This window comes from Typopeltis vanoorti, chromosome 19, assembly GCF_054136105.1.
Source record: "Typopeltis vanoorti isolate ZY-2024b chromosome 19, IOZ_Tvanoo_1.0, whole genome shotgun sequence".
Taxonomy (NCBI): domain Eukaryota; kingdom Metazoa; phylum Arthropoda; class Arachnida; order Uropygi; family Thelyphonidae; genus Typopeltis; species Typopeltis vanoorti.
This window is the reverse complement of record NC_143567.1, coordinates 89,440,426-89,464,992: the sequence shown is the minus strand read 5'-3', so window position 1 is coordinate 89,464,992 and position 24,567 is coordinate 89,440,426. Positions and strand designations below refer to the sequence as shown.

Sequence of the window (24,567 nt, the reverse complement as noted above, 5' to 3'; positions counted from 1 at the left end):
AACTCCGCCCAACAAAAACCCACTACCTGGCTTCGTTACGTGGATGATGTGTTCGCTATTTGGCCACATGGCTCGGACTCACTCCACTCCTTCCTAACACACTTAAACAACCAACACCCCAGAGTTCAGTTCACCTTAGAAAAAGAGGAAAACAAAACCCTCCCCTTCCTAGACACCAGCTTGATGGATCTTTGGGTTTTCTCTGTTTACAGAAAACCCACCCATACTGGCTGATACATTCATACATTCACCAGTAATCCCGCCACCCCCCCTCACAACAATATGGGGTTATAAAAACACTATATAACAGGGCAAAATTAATCTGCTCAGATGACAAGGCCCTAACTACTGAACTAAACCACATCCACAACACTTTCTTAGCCAATGGCTATAACCCCAAAAAAATCCCAAAAATACTCAAACCAGTAAACCACAACCCCCCTCCACAATAAAGATTATACCAAATTATCACCATCCCCTACATCCAGGGCACCTCTGAGAAAATAACCAATATCCTCAGAAAATATGACCTTACTTCCTGTTGCAGACCATATAAAAAGTTGGCATCCCTTATCTGCTCTACCAAAGACCAACCACTTCCCCTAGACCTACCTGGTGTATACCAGGTCCCTTGCAGCTGCAAATTGTCCTACTTTGGCCAAACAGGCAGAACAACAAATATCAGGATTTCAGAACACAAAGACTACATCCGGTTCCACCAGTACAGCCGCTCTGGGCTGGCAGATACCCACCATAGAATTTGTTGGAAGAAAACAAAAATAATACACCGCAGCAAGTTTAAATATGAGAGATTATTCAAGGAATCTTCAGCAGCTCTAAAAAACGTTCCTAACCTCAACAAATTTGGGTGCATGAAACTACCCCAAATTTGGGAGACTTACATTTTGAGAACTTCAGCCCAACTGCCAAGTCAACCAAATTAGCCCACCAGAGGGCACCATTAGGACTTTAGGAACAATATTAGTTTCTTGCTTTCTTCCTCATTTGCTTTTGTTAGTGCCTGCATGCACATACCATATCTTTATGTTCCTGAAGATGGCAACGTGACGTTGCCGAAATATAGAAGTTATTTATTAAAGTTACCTTTAATTAATATACTTTATATGCGTTGTTAATTCCGTAAACTAATTACCAGTTATCTATGACCAACGTATAAGCCTTGCTACTAGAAAAGACAATAGCAGATGTAATTTTTGTGTTCTTCAAGGTGGATGTTAACTGATCTATCAGTCTGTCCAAAGTAAGTTAAACTAAGGGCACAAGGAACTTTATACACTCCTCTTAAACATCCTGGATAACTTTTTTATACATTATCCAAAAGATGTAGTCAATCTTTTGGACAATGTATAAAAGTAGATAGCTGAATGAAATGTTTCAAAGCAGTATGGAGATCATATTTGAACTTTTTCTCTGACTATTTTTTCTGATGTCACCTTAACAAATAGGATGGAAATGGTTTTGCTGTGATCCTGTGTGTAGGAGGGATGGGGGGGGGGGAGTGGTGCATGTGATATTTTATATGGGCTGTAGCCATTGGCTAAAAAGGTGATGTGAAGAACCCTGAGCTCAGATTCAAGGGCTGTGTGATTTCAACAAATAGTTCTGGCTCAATGAGTAAGCGTTTTGAGGATGCCATACTGTTGGGAAAGGTGGTGATAGTGCAATTATTTATGTAAATACTCTCCAGTATTAGTGGGTTTTCTGTAGATGGAGAAGAATAATGAGCTATTAAGAAGTTATTATCACAAGTGTATCTAAATTATTAGTTTCTTTTTCTATGGTGAAGTTTATTTTAGAATATTACCTGTTAAGGTGTGCCTGTGCCAAAAATGTATCTAATGTGTCTGGACCATGAGATCAAACAGTAAACACGTCAAAATAGCACAACCAAACTGTTGGTTTTACTGTGGCAGTGTTGAATGCTTGGTTTTCAAAATGCTTCATATGGAAGTTTGCTAGAGGTAGAGGGAGAGAAGAGAGGAACCCATAGTAGTCTCATCTAGCTGTTTGCATATTTTTCTTTTCCATAGGAAATAACCTGCACATATGGTGAACCTGAAGAATTCAAATATGTTGGGGGGGGTGTCAACTTAATAAAGTCAAAGACCTCTGTCAAAGGTACATTAGTGAAAAGTAAGGTGATAATGAAAATGACCACAGCATCTAGCAGAGTTACATTTTCTATTAATGTTTTAAAGTAAAATGCAAAGAGTTTTTAACATGTGAGGAAGATTTGCCTGTAAGGGAGGAAAGCGATTTGGATAAATATCTAGCCAGTTTATAGGCAAGACTGACTATTTACTATTGGATGAAGGGGGGGGGATTAGGTTTGTGAAATTTAGGGACCCTGTATATCCGGGGTGGTTTGACATGATAGGGTTTAAGTTTTCTGGTAATTCTTTAGGCCAAGATGTAACATTTTAAAATAATTTTTACACTTTTTGTTTTGAGATTTTGTATGATCCCAATCTATGATCTAATAAGTGGAGGGGGTCTTTACGAAGTTTATTTATCATTTTTCTGTTGTACTCTGCTTAGTTAATAATGACAGCAGCATTTCCTTTATCCGCTTTAGTTACCATAATTTGCTTATTCTTATATAGCTTTCTAAGTACTGATATCCAGGAATGCGTTAGCAGAGCTAATCTCAGGTGGTATGGTCACTTAAACAGAATGGGCGAGGGAAGATTAGCAAAACAAGTGTTCTCTGGCAGGTTTGCAGGAAAACGACCCAGAGGAAGACCAAGATATAGGTGGATTGATACGGTGCAAAGTGCCTTAGATGATAGAAATATAAGATCTGTCTTGACAAGTAACAGACTGATTTGGAGGAAAATTGTAGATAGGAAGTTAGTAATGATGTAAATTTTTCATGTAGTACTATCATATCCTGTACACCCCTTGAGGGTACATGTCAAGAATTTGATGATGACGATGAAGTGCTGATATTTATTCTGGTGAAAAATATTCTTTAGAATATTAGCCCACATCTGAATGTGGCTAATAACACTTGCAGAAAACTCATGAAAGTGAAACCATGAAAATAGATCAGCACCTACATCCATATGGACTGCACCTGCAGAAAACAGACATGGAAAGAAAAAAATCTTCCTGGCACAGAAGAACTTATAAAGAGAGTGGAAAACTTCTACTCAACATGAAGATGCATCAGCATCTACATCAATATCGGCTGCACATACAGAAGGCTGACAAAGAAGAGGAAAGGAAGTGGAAACTTCTGCTTAACATGAAGAATTCACAACTATTCAAAGATAAAAATATTTCTGGTGACTAATTATAAGATAATATTTTTTGTGATCAATTAGTTAAAAAAAAAAAAAAAAAAAAAAAAAAAAAAAAAAAAAAAAAGGACCAGTTCAGGTAAAAGGCATTTTTTATTGATGAACTTCAGTGCAAATTTTCTGATATTTATTTCCTAATTTCTGATATTTATTTATCTTCTTCTTCCTAACATGGAATTTAGGCCATGTGGCCTGTTCCGGTCTCATGCCATCTCTTTCTTGGTCTTCCGATTCTTCTTTTTCCACTTATTTTGTATCTGTATAATATTTTTGGTAGTCTGCTGTTGTCCATTTGATTTAAATGTTCTAGCCATTTTTGTTTATACTGTCTTATGTAGTAATTAATTGGTTTTATTTTCAGGGATTGTAAGATTTCTTCATTTGTTTTGTAGTCCCACTTAGTATATCCAGCTGCTTTTCTGAGGAACTTCATTTCTGCTGTTTGAATTCGTTTTTCATCTTTCCTTTTCATGGTCCATGTTTCGCTTCCGTACAGTAGAGTTGGTTTTGACAAGACATTATATAGTCTGATTCTAGTGTGTTTTTGTACCAGGGATGGCTTAAATATATTATTTATTATGCCATTTACTTTGACAAAGTTTGATATTTTAGTGTCTATGTCTTTTTTCTTCTTCGTATGATAGATCACATCCCAAGTATCTGAAAGTGTTTACTTGTTCTAGTATTTTATTATCTATCACTATTTTACTTCTTATTGGGTTTTCTCCTTTGAATGCCATTATTTTTGTTTTTTCTTTGGATATTGTCATATTATATTGCTTTGAGATATCATTTAATGATTTGATATTTATTTATAATTTCCTATTACAAATGTATTTTGAAAAACAGAGAGGTAACTGATCGAACTTTACTATTTATCTCCCCCCAAAAAATTACCAGCTTATAAGTCTTTGCTGCTGAATTTTTAACTAAGATTTAAGTAATCTGGAATTTCATCAAAAAATGATTCCAGGAAGGAAAAATCTTTCTAATGTATGAAAAATCTAAATCATGCATACCTAATTTTTTAATGTGACAAAAAATGAAAAGCTCCTTTAAAATTAAATAAAATTACAGATTTCGAACAACAATGTTTACTTGATGGAAAAAGCAAATACTGGAAGACCGTTCTTGCTCATTTATGTGCCACAATTTGAACAGAAACACCCCCAAATTTATCCTTAGGATTATCATCATCAAAATTTTATGAATCACACACATTGGAAATTTAAAAAAAAATTACTGAATTGTTAATTTGCTTGATAATATCTTGAAAAGTTATTTAAATAAAATCAAGAATAATCAGAAAAAAAAAACAGTACATTACCTTATACCAGAAATTCAAAATGAATTAATAACATCAATGTCATAAAAAATTAGATGTCACATTCTAAATAAAGCAAAATATGATTCATTAGCACTAGACTATACTTCCAATTGTAATCTAATGTCCATTCATTCTTATCCAATTTATTTCTAAAATTTCTGGATTAGTGTATAAAGATTTCTTTGGGTTTTACTGAAATATTCGATAAATTTGGACAGAGTTTAAGTAACAGAAGTAATTATAGGTGATTTTCAGGCTAAAGCTACAACAATGTCGTGAACATGAACAAGAAAAAAATAATCAAGTTCAAAGATGTCTATTAAATTCAATCTGTATGCATTTTATGTTCCATGCACATTGCATTCCTTAAATTTAGTCACAAATGATGCATGCAGCTAAAAGTAATTTAGTATCACTTTCATTTTTTAGTATAATTTAGCAGTTATAAATTTTTTGTTGCACATCAAATTTTCCCAAAATATTTTTGTATGTCTCACAATCATTTCCTACTCTGCTATTTAGATTCCCAACAAGGACCAACTTTTCCTTTTTCATTGTGTCAGTTGCTTTTTCTAAAGCCTCAAAAAATTCCTCCACTTCTACCTTAGTAGAACCTTCTGTGGGACCATAGGCGCAAATAAGTCTCATTGTCCAGTTTCCCCATTCTTATATTCGCCCACATTACTCTACTAGAGACTGACTGCCATTCAAGAAGATTAGCCTATTTTGTGTTGAATACTATGGCTACTCCTTCTTTTCCTTGTTTGTCATTTCCTGAATATAACATTTTGTATTTATTGCTCAGAAAGATCTCACCAGTTTTTGTCTTTTTTGTTTCAGTCACCCCTATTATGTCGATCTGGTACTTATCTAATTCCTCAGCTAGCTCCATTTCTTTGGCATTCAGGCTTCTTATGTTGATAGTACCGATCTTTAACTCTGGTGATGTTGAGTTGGGGTTTGTTTTCAGATTTGTTCCAGTAGCTGACGTTTCGCTGTTCGCCCTGGTTCCCTGGTGAAAACAACAGGGGCCTTGTTTAACCGGGCAATGCCCCAGCCAGCATGAAATTTTGTCATGTTGTACCATCATTTTTTTATTTTGGTTTAACCAATCAATAAGAATACAATTTGGTCGACTAAATCCCAAATTGCCAGCCCATCCTCGTTTGTTCAGTATCCAAGTAGATACCACGAGAAGGTGAGTATTGGACATTAGGTCAGAAGCCCTGGTCGGTTCTCTGCATTCCTTTCAAGACAATGTGAAGGTCTCCTCTCAGTTTCATACTAATTGCATTTTATACAATTAGTATGAAAAGAATTGAGTTTCATTGTTCATTAACAAATATAGACATAAATGCTAACTAATTTCACCACAAAGGACAAGTTGGTTCTTCAGGGTGAATAAACAAAGACAACAAGTGAAATGCAAATTATTGTAAAGTCTGTACTGTTTTATATTACTTTAATTGTATTAACAATTGAAGCAAGAGGAGCTGGTTAAGAAGTGCGGCATGCATCATCAGTTTTTTAGCATTGTTTGGAGGTGATTACTTGAAAAGTTGAGTCAGGAATATGAAATGATCTAATTAATGAATTCCTTGGAAGTGGAGAATAAACCTGCGTTACCATTTTTTTATGCCCCGATCTCAAAAGCATCTGTGAGTGGGAATCGATTCTCAGATATCTTCATTCCTAATTTCTTCACCATCTTTACAAAAAATGGGCATTATTCACACCATAAAAAAAAAGTGCAGCTCCATCTTCAAAGGTAAGAAGAAGAAGAAAAAACTCAGTTTCTACTTAACCAGTTGGTCCACAATGAGTATTCAAGGAAACCTGTCCAAAGAATATATTTTGTAATTCTCCTCTACAGCCAAATCATATTCATTACAGGATTTGAATTTTAATCCTCCATTTTAATCCCTTACATTTGGTAATTTCTCTATTAAAATCAACAATCTCCTTATAATTCATAATATTGTTAAATTCTGAATGAAAAGAAATATAACCCATTAGTGTTTCATTCAGGATTTAACATGAATTCACATTCCCATAACCACATTTGTTTATCAGAATAATTATGAAGATGTTTACTTACCAATGTATTTCCTAAACTGTACAAAGAATTGTCAAGTCACTTAATTATAAGATATATATTTTGTAAATTTCTTAGTATATAATTTCTCTTAGTATATATGAATTCTGTATAAATTATTGTGCACATGAAATAATCAGCTTAAGAAGGAGATAGCCTGAAAGCTATGCGCGTGTATTGGGCAGAGTAGCGTGCAAAGTTATCCGAACTGCACGCCAGAGTACATTTTGGCACTAGCTGTAAAAGAGGGATGAATTTCTATGCGCAGTGTATCAAGGATAGTGATGTAGGAAAAAGAATAGAGCACGCAATATAAAAACGGTTGTGGCTGCCTACGGAGCTCTCTTATTTCTCATCTCTTATCTTCTCATTTGTCATGTTCGTGGAAGGAAGTCACTCGAAGGTTGGGAGGCCTGGTGAATGCAGCAATGGAGATTCGATGGTCATCCTATAGCCAAGCATAGACGAGTTCCCGATTCATCAATGGCCGTATTGGTGAACCTCTAACCATGCCGAACTGAGTAACTGGAGAACGGCGAGTCAACGCTATCACTTCCACTAGAGATGTGCCAATCCTAAAACCATTGCCAGTTCAAGTCGATGACACCAAATGGGAGTCAGAACAAGACAAAAGAAAGTGTGACCTGAAAGCACGTGAAATAGGCCAAGTATTACTTGAAACTCTGGTAAGAGACATTTGTTAATTTGTGTAATTGTACTAGAACTATATTGCTTGTGTAAAGAACTCTCTAAGCTGATGCCTTATCATTGAAAGAATTTTAGATTTTATATATTGGGAATTAGAAAGACTCTTAGTTGCTTTTAGAAGGCCTATGTGTGATATTAGTATTGATATATTTTGTCTTGACATGTATAAGTTCCATTAAGGGAAGAAATATGTCGGAAGCTGTGTGATCTAAAAGAGTTATTAGCTTTAATTTAATCCCATGCGTACTGTGGAAGAATTAGTATCTTAAGCTGAGAATTCACAATCATTTGTATAGTTAAATCATGCTGGAAAAAGTTCTTAACTGTGTAATTCTTGAATTTGATTTGTCCTGACCATTAAATGTTCAGGACAATGATTAAGTTAAACCATTGTCTTGCCTGATTTTCTTCCCATTGCACCACTCATTTTAAAAGTGAACCAGGGTGGGGAGGTAATTAATGTAAAATAGGCTATGACTGCAATGCAAAGTAAGGTTTAATTGAATTAGTAAATTGAGAAACTTAAGGATATAATTAGAATCATTACTGTAGCGTGCTAAGCTGAGGGTTGAATTCTTGACACTGCTATGGCCAATTGTCTAGAACCCAGAGTGGCACAGGATAATACAAATTTTCTCTGAGTTTAAAAAAAAAGGAAATTAACTCTAGTTAAGAACAAAGGAACTGGCGTTCCCCACGGCAATCCTTATCGTTCTGAACCACGTGTGTAAGCTTTAACTAAAGTTAATTATTGTATAAGAACAAGATTAAACCTAGATATCTCTAAGATTAAACTCCAAGATAGACAAATGTACGAAAGACGGAGAACACAACAATATCACCTAAAAGTCTATTCTTACCATATACTGCCTTCTCAATTCTCCTATCAACAATATCCCTTTCTACAACGTCCAGTGGTCTACAAAATTCCCTGTACCTGTGGTCTTCCCTACATAGGTCAGACTTGCATCATTTCAAAATAAGAAAGAAGGAGCAATTTAGTAATGTGGTTCGTAACAAAGAGGAAAAATCAGGTCTGATTTACTACTCTTTCAACATTACATCCTGATATTGAATCGAATAAAGACTCTATGCTGTATCCCAAAGAAAACTTTCTTGATTGTTAGATTCAAGAATTTATAAAGTCATTCATTTATTCATTCATTCACATGGTTCTCTCAACAAAAAACCAAAGATTTATCATAAATTATGTCTGGATTCATTAATTTGATCACTTAACACATCTGACTTCAGCTTTCCAGCCAGTGGTGCACCCAGAGGGGGGGGGGCCAGGGGGCCCTGGTCCCCTCCAAAGAAAAAGGAAAAAACACTAGAAAATTTTCCAAAAACTTTTCCTAATGAAAATTCATTTTTTAAAATTTATATTGTGTCATGTCTTATATTTCTATACTACTTATGAATTAGCGATCATTACAGATGCTCAGTCATAGGTTGTATGCGGTGGATAGTGTGTATTCTCAAAGCGTCTACTGAACTCCGGCCCCCTCCAAGATTAAATCCTGAGTGTGCTGCTGTTTCCAGCTAACAGACAATGCATGACACACTTCAGTGGCTTCTCATGCTTTGATTGCTAATACTATAAAAACTTCAGTGTTTAATGATAATTTCTATTTCACTTGTTATTTTTATGTCTATTCATGCTGAAGAAGGCACTTGTCCTTCGTTGTGAATCTAACTGGTGTTTCTTTACATGTTTGTATATTTGTTAACAACCAATAATAATCTTCTTTTTTTTTTTTTTTTCATAACTGCACTCCTGGTTAAAAGGTTTCTGTGTGTGGCAGATGAGGACAAGGCAATTTTCAACTCATATCTGAATTCAGTACACAGAAATTAATAATTCATTTCACTTCAATGTAAAACAGCAATTTACATAAAATCTACATAGATAAGAATGCACATAATGTTTATAAAAACACACAGTTACAGACACATAGACAATTACCTAATGATCATATGTAGCAATTTTTTTTTTTTTTACACATAAACTTTAACACTGATAAATACCTTGTTTGTCAATTAGCAGGCGCAGAGTACCCAGAAGCTTAAATACAACAGGAAATGTTTCTATAGAAACCATGGGAAGAATCTTTTCTACAACACCCAACTCTATCAAAGCATGCTTGTTTGATGCTAGAAAATTGAAGTTCATGGATTTTAAAATCAAATATGTTAATATGCTAAAAATGAGAAAACAAATAAATTAACACTTAAACAAATAGTCTAAATTATAAAACTCTAATGGCTCTAAATTATAGATTTTTATGACTATTATTTTTATTTATTATTTTTATGACTATTATTACAACAAGAATTAAGTTTTCCTAGGAGCCTAATTATGAAAATACTAGGTAACCTAGACACATCAGAGCTTAGTTTTAAGCATATGCTTCTATCCTAAATTATGTCTGGAAATCATTAATTCAATCACTTAACACATCTAACTTCAGTTTTCCAGCTAACAGATGATGTATGACACACTTCACTCTCCATGGAGTCAAAAGTCTTGTCATGGGAGATCCTATATTGACACACTAGCCATTATTCACACAATACCTATCATACCTCTCCTTAAACTCATTCACAGATGAAGCACTCCCAACCACCTCTGCATTCCACCCATTCACCATCCTCCAAGCAAAAAAAATCTAGTCCTACCACCCTTGTTAACCACACTCTTACGCACTTTCCAAGAGTGATCCCTCATTCTCTCCCCTCCTGCACTGTACCAAAAAAAAAGAAAAGAAGCCAGTGTCAATCTTATAAAACACCTTTAATAATGTGCTTCTATTATATCCCCTCTCTTATGCCTATCAGCTAGTTTTTGGATCCCACAGACCTTCAAATCTATTTTTAGGAAGCATTCTACAGACTTTCCAAAATCTTTATCACTCGATTCTGAATCCTCTCCACCACCACCACTTCATCAAAGGAATCCAGGCAAATTGGTTTTCCCAACATGGTTATAAGATAAATCAGATTTCATTTTGTCAGATACACATCAGATGAAACAGTAAGGAGAATGGAATGATTAGATGTGATATATGCACAATAATACAGATGAATGTCACTACAGCAACTTATATGGACAATGAGAATTTGTTATAGTGAATAGTTGCTATACTGAATTTCTGGCATTGCATGGTGCCCGTTTGTTACAGTGGCACCTACTATAGTGACATTCAACTGTATATTAGTAAAATATTGAATTTATGTGATATGTATGAAACACTGAATGTGAACTAGTTCAGGAACATGAGATCCACAATAATAAAACAAAAAGGATATTTACAAGAATACTTTTTTCTAAGAAGACTGTTTATTTTCTTATTTGTGCACATAAACAATTCACTGTCATGCTGTACCATCATTTTACATATATTACAAAACTGAATTTCATATTGAAAAGAAGAACATGTAAGAAAGTTTTAAAGCAAATAAAAGTTGAGCAGCTCTCAGATGTCAAGTGTAAACAAAAACATTATTATTATTATTATTATTATTATTATTATTATTATTTGACACCTCCAGGGAGTCCAAGGACTCATTGAAGGAGGGCACCTACTCTACAACTCAATCTCCACCATTCAATCACCAACTGACCGCAACTACACCAACACCATCTACTGCCAAGCACCACAGTTATTTCTACAGACAATTACAAACATCCATGCTCATGGTGGGATTCAAACCTGCAGCCTTTTAGCTGGAGTGCAGATACGCTATCCACTCGGCCAACCAGGTCGCCATAAAATACATACATAAATACACAAACATTATTCAAGAAAAAACGAAAGAGTTTGAGAACAGGAGCCAAAACTTGGAGATTCACTGGCAATCCCTGAAGTTTCACAGTGATTGATACAGCCAGAGAGGCATGTGGTGAGATTGTATGCAAGGATAAAAAAATCAGAACTCCATGGTGGACACAGGAAGTTAAAGAGACAGAGAAATAAAGAGCATATCAAAAGTTTCTGGCAAATAAGTCAGCTCATGCTCTTAGAGAATACAGAGACAAATGTAAGAAAGCTAACAAAAGTCATGAAAAGACTTTGGTAAGAACATAGAAAATAAATATCAGGAAGATGGCAAAATATTCTGGAGGCTGTTAAAAAAAAAAAAAAACCACAAAAGGAGGAAAGACTGCTGTAGAAGGAATTAGAGATGACGTAAAAGGTGACATGAAAACTAGAGAAAACGATATTCTTGATGTATGGAGTAATTACTTCAAAAAATTGCTAAATGAAACAAGCAGTGACAGCACAGTGGTAAAAAAATGCAATCAGGAATACATATCGATACTTGAAATAGAAAACGTCATCAAAAGCCTGAAGTGTATAAATTCAGCGGGAGTATATGATATTTGACCAGAAATGCTAAAGTATGGTGGTATAAAAGTCTTGCAGTGGCTGCACTGCATAATTCAGAAGGCCTGGACAGAGGGACGAATTCTAGATGACTGGAATAGAACTCTCATAGCACCCATATATAAAAATGGAAATAAAACTGAATGTAGAATTACAGAGATATTTCCTTATTGAGTGTTCCTGGTAAGCTTTATCAAGTGTACTTGAGAAATGGTCGAGAAGGATTGTGGAACGGAAGCTTGGTGAAGAACAAGCTGGATTAAGGCCAAACAGAGTCTGTTAGGATCAGATTTTCACTTTAAGACAAATAGTTGAGAAATTATGGGAATATAACAAAGATCTGTATTTAAGTTTTGTAGATTTGAAAGAAAAAAAGCTATTAAAAACACTACAGTTATCTGCTGTCAATGGGGCATTATATCAAGCAATACTTAGTCTTTAAGTTGTAAGTCAACAGTTAGAATTGAAGGATGCACGGGAAGATGGTTTGATGTTAAATCTGGTGTCAGACAAGGATGTACATTATCCCCTCTGTTAGTCATTATTTATATAGATCACATTATGAAGGAAAGTGGTATTAAACCTAATATCAAAATTGGGTATGGTAATCGCAGCTCCTTACTTTATGCGAATAACGTTATACTTTTAAATCAATCTGATTACAAGTCTGCAAGATTCTCTTCTCTGACTAAATTGAATAACTGTTGTAACATATTTGGTATAAGGCCAGCAATAACAAGACAAAGACAATGAAAATAGGCAGAAGCATTGAAAATATGAACTGCATTGTGAATGGAGAACCTATAGAACAAGTAAAACATTTCAGATACTTAGACACAATCTTTAGTGAAGATAGCAAATTAAATATGGAAATAGACAACAGAATCAACAAAGCCAGTATGGTAGGAAGTCAGCTGAATAAATTTATATGGAATAAGAGAGAAATTAGTAAAACACTAAATTAGATGCATACAAAACACTGTTCAAACCAATTTTAACTTATGGATCTGAGAGCAGGGTTAGAAATAAAACACTCAACCAAAGAATAGAGACCATATGAGAGTCCTGAGAAATGAACAGATGGGATCAGTAGCGATATCATATTAAAATGAGGATATTCGAAAAGAACTTGACACTGTTATCATCGAGGAATCTGTTAGCAGAGCTAGTCTCAGGTGGTATGATTACTTAAACCGAATGTTCGAGGAAAGATTAGCAAAACAAGTGTTTCTCTGCTTGGCTAGCAGGAAAAAGACCAAGATATAACAATAACAGTGGGCCAGCCTTGTTGGCCGATGGTTAGCGTATCTGCTCTCCAGCCCAAAGGCTGCAGGTTTGAATCCCGCTGTGGGCATGGATGTTTGTGATTGTCTGTGGAAATAATAGTGGTGGTGGGCAGTAGATGGCATTGGTGTAGTTGCGGTTAGTTGTAGTTGATGGAATGAGCTGTAGAGTAGGTACCCTCCCTCGATGAGTCTTTGGACTCCTTGCAGGTGTTATGTAATAATAATAATAATATAGGTGGATTGATACAGTAAAAAGTGCCTTAGAAGATAGAAATATAATATCTGATAATGTTGGAATCTTGACAGGTAAAAGATTGATTTGGAGGAAAATCGTAGATAAGAAGTTAGCAATGATGTAAATTTTTCATATGGTACTATCATAATATCCTGTACATCCCTTGAGGGTACATATCAGGAATTTGATGATGATGAACAATTCACTTCACCACTGATTTCAATGAGATGACTATTTCAAAATAGCATTAAGTGCTTTAGACTCATGATGAAACCATTACAGAACATTTTTCCACTTGGTTATAAAGTACACTGGTGTCCAAAAGCTAAGGACAAACTACATTTTTACCTATGTAAAATCTCTCATGATATGTGACTTCATAACTTATCATGTTCATTATTACATGTTTTTTTGTTTAGGAGAATGTACTTAGAGAAAGGTTAATATTTGTAATAATCTTGTAATGAGTCTTTGTTAAAATAATGTGGCTCATGATGTCATCATGTAACGATATTAACTCATGTTAAATCAGTAAGTCTAATTATAAAAATAGTGAAGAAGTCCAGGAATTGTTATAGATAAAATTTCCAAAGATGTGTGAAGAATGACATCATGTCCAAAGGTCAATACGTGACTATAGTGAAGAATTCTAAGAATTTCCATTGATAGAAAATTCCAAAGATGTGTAAAGGATGATGTCAGCATGTCCGGAGGTCAATACCTGACTAATTTCATGAGATGCGCACATGCACATAAGGGAAGCCCAAGCGTATATGAAGGAGGTTGTTGAGGAGGAAATTTGTCTTGGGGTTTTCTAAGCCTTCTCTTACCTGGGACTGCCATCATGTAAGGTTCTGGTCGGGAATCGAATGAGAAGGCGGTTCTCAAACCTTCTCTCACCTGAGTCCACATAAAACACAAAGTTCTATTTTATGCAGGTTTGAATTTTTTTAACCTGCATAAAATAGAAGTTTATGTGTTTTATAATTAAGCCATGACTAGTTTAAAGTAGGGATATATATATATATATAAGCAGAAAATATAAATGATAACTGCTTTGTCTTTGATTTAAGATCTTATACTCTCGCACTCAATACATGGTCTAATTGGTGCAGTTGTAAAGCAAATAAATTTGTTAGACTATATAGAGCATGAGGATATGGGATATAGCAGAAGTATATATATATATATGGCGGCAGTTGATAGCTAAGACAGTCTACCATTCACGAAGTATGAAGTAAAAGAAGAAAACAAAGACAAAGCAGGGTTGAGAAATATATAACATTAACACCTATATATGAAAACATTTTTATGACTACAGCCAAATGTGGACATAAATTTATTGCCAGCATACTAATAAATACTATTATATAAAAAATGTGTTATAAATTTTCTACAAAATTCTATCTATATATTTATTTTGACTTATGTACCTTTATAACTGCATGTAGATTGCCATATGCTAAATAAATCTACAAAATTAAATGTTTTTGGCAAAAGTTACAAAATTCCTAAGGACGTAGTTAAGGAATTAATGTACAGTGATTACAGAAAAACTATCCGGAGAGACATTTCAGTATAGAATATGCCAACCCGGAACCGCGATGCAGCTCTCACAACATATTATGCTCAGCATCAAGTGATTCAAGAGATCTTGAGGCAAACTTACCCACTCCTCCTTCAGAGTAAGGATAAGGCCTTGTTTGTTTTACTTGGTTTTACTTGCAGGGGAATTTTGAGCAGTAATGCATTTCCCAATTGCATCCCATTGCATAGAACACATATGGGGATCAAGATCTGGGCGTGTGCTGGCCACTAGATTCAATTAATACCCTCAGTCTCCAGAAGTATCCCAACTGCTCCTGTATGATGTGGTGTGGCATTGTCATCAATAAAAATTAATTCTTTGCCTACAGCACCAAAGAACAATCAAATATGACGTTGAAGAACTTCGCTGCAATATTGTTCACCAGTCACAGTCCCTTTTTCCAACACTTGTAGCTCAGTGCATCCATTAAGCATAATGCCTCCCCACACTATGACCTCCAGCACTGCCATATCTATCCCTTTCAAGAACATTCTCACAATGGTAAGCAGTGCCACTTTCATGCCATAAAAGGTGTCATCTAGAATCAGAGGAAAGACTAAAATCTGTAAAGAGTACATTAGCCCATCAGAGTCCTGTCCAATTTTTATGGATACAACACCACTGATAACATACTCTATGATGAGCTGTGGATAAAGGGACATAGAGTACAGGCCTTTGGGTATACAGGGCTACTTGTTGCAGGCGTCTTGCCACAGTTTGTCGAGATATCTGTATACCGTGCTTTTCAAACCACTGGTTTGAAATGCTGTCCAGAACCTGGATACAACACAATGTGAGTTCAAACTCTCTTAGGATTTTTCTGGCCTGATATGCTAATTTCTGCTCATACTGCATTTTTGCTGTCCTTAACAACTGTCACCTTCCTTGTCTGCTCTTTGTCTGTGCAAAAATACACAAAAGCACTAAGCTGAAAATTCCCCTCCCCAACTCCTAAGCTTTTATTCTTTAAAAACAATAACAAGGTATTAATTTAATAATTCTGTGGTCTGAGGAAAGTTATATTTGGTCTTTTTTTTTTAAGATTAACACATACTATTTGGATTACAAGACCATAGGTTTTAACTTTGTTTTTTTTGCATTTACTAGTAGCTTTTTACCTTCTCGTCTTGACAAAGTTAGTCAGTTATAGCTAGTGAAACTAGTAGACTTTTTTGTATATATGCGTATTGAAACCTATGGTCTTGTAATCCAAATAGTATGTGTTAATTCTGTGGTATGTTAAGTTAAAAAATGAAAATTAATTGTAATGTGGATTTGCCATGTCTAATAAAAAGTTTAAAATAACCTGGAATGGACAAATTCCTGAGAGCCGATAATATTGCATGCTGCAATCGTATATCACCATCTGTTCCGGTGTGCTTATGAAGTAGAGCCAAGAGATCTTTTGGAACACCATTTAGCACCATATTAATACACTGGTCATCTAAGGAGAACCACAACTATATTTAAGTGCTATTATATAGAATACAGAATATAATAAAAAGAAATTCTCTATAATAAACAGTTATTATTTATTTATTTATTCATGTGGGTTTCTACCCTGTTCCTCAACCGTCCCTTAGGATTGGTTGAGTCCTCCTAGTGAGGAATTGAGTATGTATTTTATGATTGTAGATCTGTGTGTGTTCACAGGCAGGTTTACTTATTCTGAGGGACAAAAAAAAAAAAAAAAAAAAACTTGAGTTTCTGGGTGAAAAAACCCTCTACCTCTGTATGAGACCGGCTAACTCACCTTTAGTCGGAAGAGACCAGATAAAGGTTCCTCACAGATTTAAATTTTGAAACTGTTAAAAACATTTAATATCATGAAGATATAAAACACTAATCAAGCTTTTTAAAAATAAACTTAAATAACAAATCAAACCAAAACTCTGCATAATCTAAAAAAAAACTACTCCAAAAGATGTTACTCTGAAACATTTAACAGTTTCACAGTTATGTAAATAATTTTAATATTACATATAGCAAACTAGTATGTAAATTAAAAGAATAATGAATCACAATGCCATCAAGCTCAGTCTAGTACAGTCGGTAGCTTCATTGAAACATGGAGTACAATTTCATTTAAGTGATACAAAGTATTTTTTGGCATAAATCAAACTCCTAAAATGTCTTAATCAAGGATGTACTCAATAAAAAAGATCAAAATATAAGAAGGTTGTATCTTGATCTACTGTTGTCGCTTTCAAGAAAGTGAAAGAAGCAATATGTTGTTGCCCAAAGTCCAAGGAATATTTTGCCCTAAACTGCCTTACACACATGCATTTATAAAGACAATAATATTAGATGTCATTATGGAATGTAATAATAATATATGTGGCAAATTTTCAGAAGTGAGATAACTAGCAAACCTTATTAATACCATAGCACAAAGGATAAACTTTCCACAAGTAAGCAAAAAGTTCTCTACATAACAAAATCAGCAGTGGAAGCAAATTTTGTAAAATTATCAACCTTTTTTTTTTAAAGATACTTATTTATTTTCTAAGAAATGATGCTAAGATAAAACCTGCACATATGATATTTGGTTACATTATTATTATTATTATTCGTGACACCTCCAAGGAGTCCGAAGACTCATCGTGGGAGGACACCTACTATACAACTATCTCCACCAGTACACCGAAGCACTATTACCAATCATCTCCATCAATGCCATCTACCGCCTACCACAACTAGTATTTTTTGTCTGTAAATTGCATGTGTTCTGAAGGGCCGATTTGTCTGTATGCGGGATGAAAAACCCGAGTTTCCGGGAGGAAAAACCCCTGCTACCTACGTATGAGATCAGCTAACTCACCTTCGATTGAAAAAGTCCACATAAAGATTCCTCCCGTCACAATGAGAATCAAACTTAGGCCTATTCCAATCGAAGGACGCAATGTAGAGTCATCCTTCCAATTGCACTACAGAGGCATTACTTACATTATTTTCGATGATTTGAGGGCTCAACATAGTAAACCACAAAATTTTCATTTTAATATTAATAAAATATAGTAACAAATTAATAATGTATGAAGAATTGAAAAATGCACTGAATAATAACAAAAACTTAATTTATATATTAATTTTATGGGAGACATACATATAAAGCACATGGTTAGTGACCCCACTCCTCAACCAACAGGCTGTTGATTAGAATCCATAGTAAGCATGGATGTTTGTGATTGTCTTTAGGTGAGAGATGAATTTTATCGCCCGGTGTGATACCACTGTCCCACTTACTGAAGGCTTGAAGTGGCTTGAAAAAATTCCATGTCTGGTCTCTAAAGCAGGGTTTTCAGACTATGTAAAAAATAAATTAAAAATACAAAACATACATAAAACTGAAAAAAATAGAAAAAAAAAAATCCTCAGTCCACCCTGGTAGTACAAAATGCAATAGGTTTGCAAATAACTTTTCGTGGGTGGGAGTCACATAAATAAACACAAAATGACAACATGCAAAAGTACAAATGTATCTAATACTACGAGACATAAAAGGATGTTTGTGATTGTCTTTAGGTGAGAGATGAATTTTATCGTCCAGTGTGATACCGCTGTCCCACTTACTGAAGGCTTGAAGTGGCTTGAAAAAATTCTGCGTCTGGTCTCTAAAACAGGGTTTTCAGACTATGTAAAAAATAAATTAAAAAAGATATATAAACTGAAAAAAAAATAGAAAAAAAAACATCCTCAGTCCACCCTGGTACAAAATGCAATAGGTTTGCAAATACCCTTTCGTGGGTGGGAGCCACATAAATAAACACAAATTGATAACATGCAAAAGTACAAATGTATCTAATACTATGAGACATAAAAAAGAAATAAAAGAGTAAGAAATTATAATAATGAATATCCAAAATTTACATTTGAATTATGAAATGTTAAGTCAGCTAAGATTAGTGTTACTTACCCATGAAAGCTTTATGATAAACAAAATAAGTGCAGTCAGTACCATTAAAATCAAAAATAATGTGAAAACTTTGGCAGTCAGTCAAAATAATCACCTCAAATTCTTAAAGAGCAAGGGGAACATAAGTGATGAACACTGGTAGGCATTAGTCATTATTAATCAGCCTAAGGGGAGGGGGGGATAAGTAATTAATAAAGCTGGTATAAATGTCAGTTTATAACTGGACAAAAACCCTAATATACAGCTGGCATAAACTGATACTATTCTCCTTGAACTGCAAATTAAAGCAGTATTGCACAATATACAATATTTCTTTAATTTGAAGTTTAAGTTGTGAAACTTGTTTGGGTAACAGCTCTGTTTATGTCTGAAATATTTTTTTTATACATCATCATAATCCAATTCCTGACGTACCTTCAAGGAGTGTACAGGATATGATAGTACAAGATGAAAAAACTTACATTATTCCTACCTTCTTATCTACAATTTTCCTCCAAATCAATCTATTACTATAAGACTCCAACATTATCAGATGTTATATTTCTGTGTTCTAAGGCACTTTTTATTGTATCAATCCATCTACATCTTGGTCTTCCTCTGGCTCTATTTCCTGAAAACCTGGCAGAGAAGGCTTGTTTTGCTAATCTTTCCTCGAACATTTGGTTTAAGTGACCATACAATCTGAGATTAGCTCTGCTAACAGAGTCCTGGATGATAACAGTGTCAAGTTCTTTTCGAATATCCTCATTTTTATTATGATATTGCTATTGATGCCATCTGTTTATGCCTCAGATCTTTCTCAGGACTCTTGCATCTGTGATCTCTATTCTTTGGTCAAGTGTTTTATTTCTAGCCCAGCTCTCAGATCCATAAGTTAAAATTGGTTTCAACAGTGTCTTGTATACATCTAATTTAGTGTTTTGACTAATTTCTCTTTTATTCCATATAAATTTATTCAGCTGACTTCCTACCATGCTGGCTTTGTTGATTCTGTTGTCTATTTCCATATTTAATTTACCATCTTCACTAAAACTTGTGACAAAGTATCTGAAATGTTTTACATGTTCTATAGGTTCTCCATTCACAATGCAGTTCATATTTTCAATGCTTCTGCCTATTTTCATAGTCTTTGTCTTGTTATTGCTGGCCTTATACCAAATATGTTACAACAGTTATTCAATTTAGTCAGAGAAGAGAATCTTGCAGACTTGTAATCAGATTGATTTAAAAGTATAACATTATTTGCATAAAGTAAGGAGCTGTGATTACCATATCCAATTTTGATATCAGGTTTAATACCACTTTCCTTCATAATGTGATCTATATAAATAATGACTAACAGAGGGGATAATGTACATCCTTGTCTGACACCAGATTTAACATCAAACCATCTTACTGTACATCCTTCAATTCTAACTGCTGACTTACAACTCAAATAAAGATTAAGTAATGCTTGATATAATGCTCCATTGAAACCATATAACTGTATTTGGCCTTAATCCAGCTTGTTCTTCACCAATCTTCCGTTTTCAATCCTTCTCGACTGTTCCTCAAGTATACTTGCATAAATCTTGCCAGGAATTCGCCCCTCTGTCCAGGGCTTCTGAACTATGCAGTGCAGCTACTGCAAGACTTTTATACCTCCATACTTGAGCATTTCTGGTCAAATATCATCTATCCTGGCTGCCTTTCCACATTTCAGGCTTTTGATGACTTTTTCTATTTCAAGTATGGGTATGTATTCCTGATTGGATGCCTGTTGAGTTTTTTTTTTACTACTTTGCTGTCACTGCTTGTTTCATTTAGCAATTTTTTGAATTATTCCATACATCAAGGATATTCTTTTTCTACAGTTTTCATGTCACCTTTATCATCTCTAATTCAGCAGTTTTTTTTTTTTTTAATAGCCTCCAGAATATTTTGCCACCTTCCTGATATTTATTTTCTATGTTCTTACCAAAGTCTTTTCATGACTTTTGTAAGCCTTCTTAAATTTGTCTCTGTATTCTCTAAGAGCACAAGCTGACTTATTCGCCAGAAACTTTTGATATGCTCTTTACCTTCACTGTCTATAACAAATTTAGTTTAATCCTTTATCCAAGTGTGAGCAAACAAAGTTTGCACCTGAAAATATCTTCAGTATAATATGTATAATGTATGGATATGTATAATATTATGCATTAAGGAGTGGCCCTTCCCTTAATGCATAACATTATACATATCTGCAAGGAGATGTGTTTTGCATTATGGGAGATACTGAGAAAGGAGTGATAGCAGCTTGCTCCACCTTTGCTACGAGTTGCCCGGTGTTGTACTACCTTACCCCAGTCCTGAAGATATTTTCAGGTGCAAACTTTGTTTGCTCACACTTGGATAAAGGATTAAACTAAATTTATTATAGTCTAACCAAGTGAAAAAATAAACTTCCAACACCTTTACTGTCTCTTTAACTTCCTGTGTCCACCATGGAGTTTTGATTTTTCTATCCTTGCAGACAACCTCACCACATGCCTCTCTGGCTGAATCAATCAATGTTTTGTTCAGGCCTTGCCAGTGAATCTCCAAGTTTTGGCTCCTGTTCTCAAACTCTTTCATTTTTTTCTTGAATAATGTTTGCATATTTTAGTCTACAGTTCACATCTAAGAGCTGCTCAACTTTTATTCGCTTTAAAACTTTCTTACATATTCTTCTTTTCAATATGAAATTCAATTTTATCTTGCTGAAGACTAAATGGTAATTTCAAATCCTCTGTACACTCTTGTATCTTGCACCAGTAAGAAAACATCACTATCAACAATAACATAGTCAATGAGATTTTTCTTATTCCTTGCCTCTTCTCTCCATGTGAATTTGTGCACATTTTTATGTTGCAACACTGTGTTAGTAATAACTTGTCCATGTCCTGAGCAGAAATCCAACAGGTATTTGCCATTATTATGATTACTAACACAATGTTGCAACATATTTAGCTAAAATATTTCTGTATGTCTGACAATCATTTCCTACACTGCTATTTAGTTCTCCAACAAAGACCAACTTTTCCTTTTTCACTGTCAGTTGCTTCAAAAAGTTTGTATTGTACTTTTTGAAGTTTGTATTACAAAAAGTTTGTAATACAAACTTCAAAAGTTTGTATTGTAAAAAAAATAACCTTTTGTATAAAGAATATATATAATCCTATGGAAAATTTAACCTGCCCAAAATGAAGTAAACAAAGAATGGCTAAAGTCAGTAACAACAAATGAAAATGCTGTCTCACTGGAAACTGTATGTTATTGTTATAATTAAGTGCAATAGGAAGCCTTTGTTTACAGTTCTGTGTATGCCCACCTTCAAGGTCATTCTTAAAAGGATTGGCGCGGATCAGATGAAGTTCCGCTGTCTGACAAATCGGAATTTAGTAGTGCACTAGGAGAAGAAAGAAATCGTCGGCTTTAACAGAAGATCAAAGAGTTACGCCGAATTCTTCGGGGTCTCAACCCTTCGTGCAAGGTCCCTGAGAAGGTGAAATAAAAAGGCACAGACAAGAGCCATGGATATGGGCAGTAATATTGGCAGTAGGAACCAGAGGACACGACTATATGGCAAGGCCACACCAGAGGTCAAGGGAATGAAGAGAAGGTCGCCAATAATATACCTGAGGCAGTTTAGATCGGATTTCATTGCAGCGGGAGGTCAACCGAAGCCAGTAACCGCAGAGCGAACTGCAAGCACCGGAAAACTTGCACCGCCACCTGGATTGCATGGGCCCCATATGCTGAAACCTCTTGCCAGAGCTATAGAGTGCCGAAAATTTGCATTTCAAAGCCCACCACCATCCTGATGAGATGCCAGTGAAGCAAGACACTGCAGAAGGAAGCCTAAGGCCTGAGATGGAAGGCAAAGTCTAGGAACTCTAGTGCCGATCCTTGAATGAGTGTGCGACACAGATAACGGATCCCATGTGAGTTTGTTCCTTTTTACATGTCCTGTATTTCTTTTATGTAATCTAGGAGAAATAATTTAGATGGACTGATAAGATACTAGGAAATAGAAGTGTATATGAGAAAGTTTTGGCTTGCTAATGAGTAGAATACTCTTGTGTAATAACTTGATATAGCTAGTTAACTTCCTTACGAGTAGATTAGAGTTTTAATAATTTGATTCAATAAGCAGAGAAATAAATGAGTAATTGTGCTATAAAGTTTGTTTAGAATTGCAAAGGAAAGCTTTTTTTAATGCTAAAGTTTAACGGATAGGTAGAGAGAGAGAGTAACCTCCCTATCGTTTAATTGATGTACTTTTGTATTAATGTAAATAAATGTGTTTTACTTATGTCAACAGAGTGCCGCTTGATCTTTTGATTTACAATGCACTGTTCCTAAATAAACTCAGACCTGAGAGCGGGAAACAGATAAGGTATTAAAAGCGTAATTTAAGTGGTTGAGAACCACAACTGTTTATGATAATTTTATTGAAGGAATTTATGCTAAAAAGTGAGAGAGAGATCTACCGGCCATACTAATAGAATAATAGAAGAACTACATAAAAGAATACTGATGGCGCAGTCGAAACAAAAATAAATTTTCCAGTACAGTACTCGTAGGCATAGGACAAGTAATGTAAAAGGTGGAATAGATTTTTTTTTTGAAAGAATGAGCCACTAAGGAGACAACATAATAATGTAGAAATAATATAAAGCAGCAAATATATAGAGAAACATTTACAACACAAATATAGAGAATCTATTACAGTGCACTCTGGGTGAAGCTAAAGAGCTAGAGCAACTGGTGGCCAGACCATTGTGCACATACAGCAATCTCCTGACTATATTTGCACATGGAAACTCAAAACCTTTACAACAATTCTTCTTTGAACCAGCTGATAAGGCGTATTGGACATAATATCCGTATCTGCCAGTTAAATGTTGAGGGTATTAATGCATCAAAATGTCAATCTCTTTCTAAACTTCTATGAGAAAAAAACGTCGATCTACTCCTCATTCAAGAATCACATATCGAAACTGAAGATCAAGTTAAATCTAGAGCAATAATCCCTGGCTAAGACATTCTTGGGATTACTTACAGTCATAGCTACAGCAACATAACATATGTCTGAAATGATATCTTCTACTAACTGATGATGAAATCCATAAGATCGCTTTAAAATAGCGGACATTACGATTGCGAATATATATAAACCACCTGCAATTGTTTGGCCAAATGATTTTCTACAGACATACTCCTGCCCAACGGTGTACTCTGGGGACTTCAACAGTCATCATACTTCTTGGAAATACAATCGGAATGATTAAAACTGTCTCCACTTGGTTTTTGATGGCAAGGAAAAAGGAACCTTTAAATCAAGAGCCTAGAATAAGGAATATAACGCAGATTTGACATTCGTCTCCACTGATAGTGAAAATCAACCTTTACAGACTTTCAGACATATTCTTGAGGTTTTTCCAAATAGCCAGCACCGTCCCATCTTTATGGAATTAGGAGCCCAAATTCCAGTGATAACATCGTTTCCTAGACCAAGATGGAATTTCCAAAAAAAAGCTGACTGGGAAAACTTCACTGCTGATCTAGATGTATGCCTTAGAAGAATTCCCCCAACTTACAAAAAATATACACGATTCACTGGAGCAGTAGCTGTGGCAAAAATACACATTCCTTGAGGCTACTGAAAAGAATACATGCCTGGATGGACCAATGAAAG

At 34.9% G+C, this 24,567-nt stretch overlaps 1 protein-coding gene across 2 annotated transcripts in view; it reads right to left on the bottom strand.

Annotated features, from left to right (window-relative positions):
• The window catches only part of LOC150096323 (rap1 GTPase-GDP dissociation stimulator 1-like), a 266,122-nt gene that overhangs the window by 81,324 nt on the left and 160,231 nt on the right, over window positions 1-24,567 (bottom strand). For both annotated transcript variants that reach the window (XM_090408894.1, XM_090408895.1), the window contains 2 exons: window positions 16,257-16,394; window positions 9,482-9,607 (listed from right to left, as the gene is read on the bottom strand). In XM_090408894.1, coding sequence (XP_090265020.1) covers window positions 9,482-9,607; window positions 16,257-16,394 — 264 coding nt within the window. The remainder of the gene's footprint in view (window positions 1-9,481; window positions 9,608-16,256; window positions 16,395-24,567) is intronic.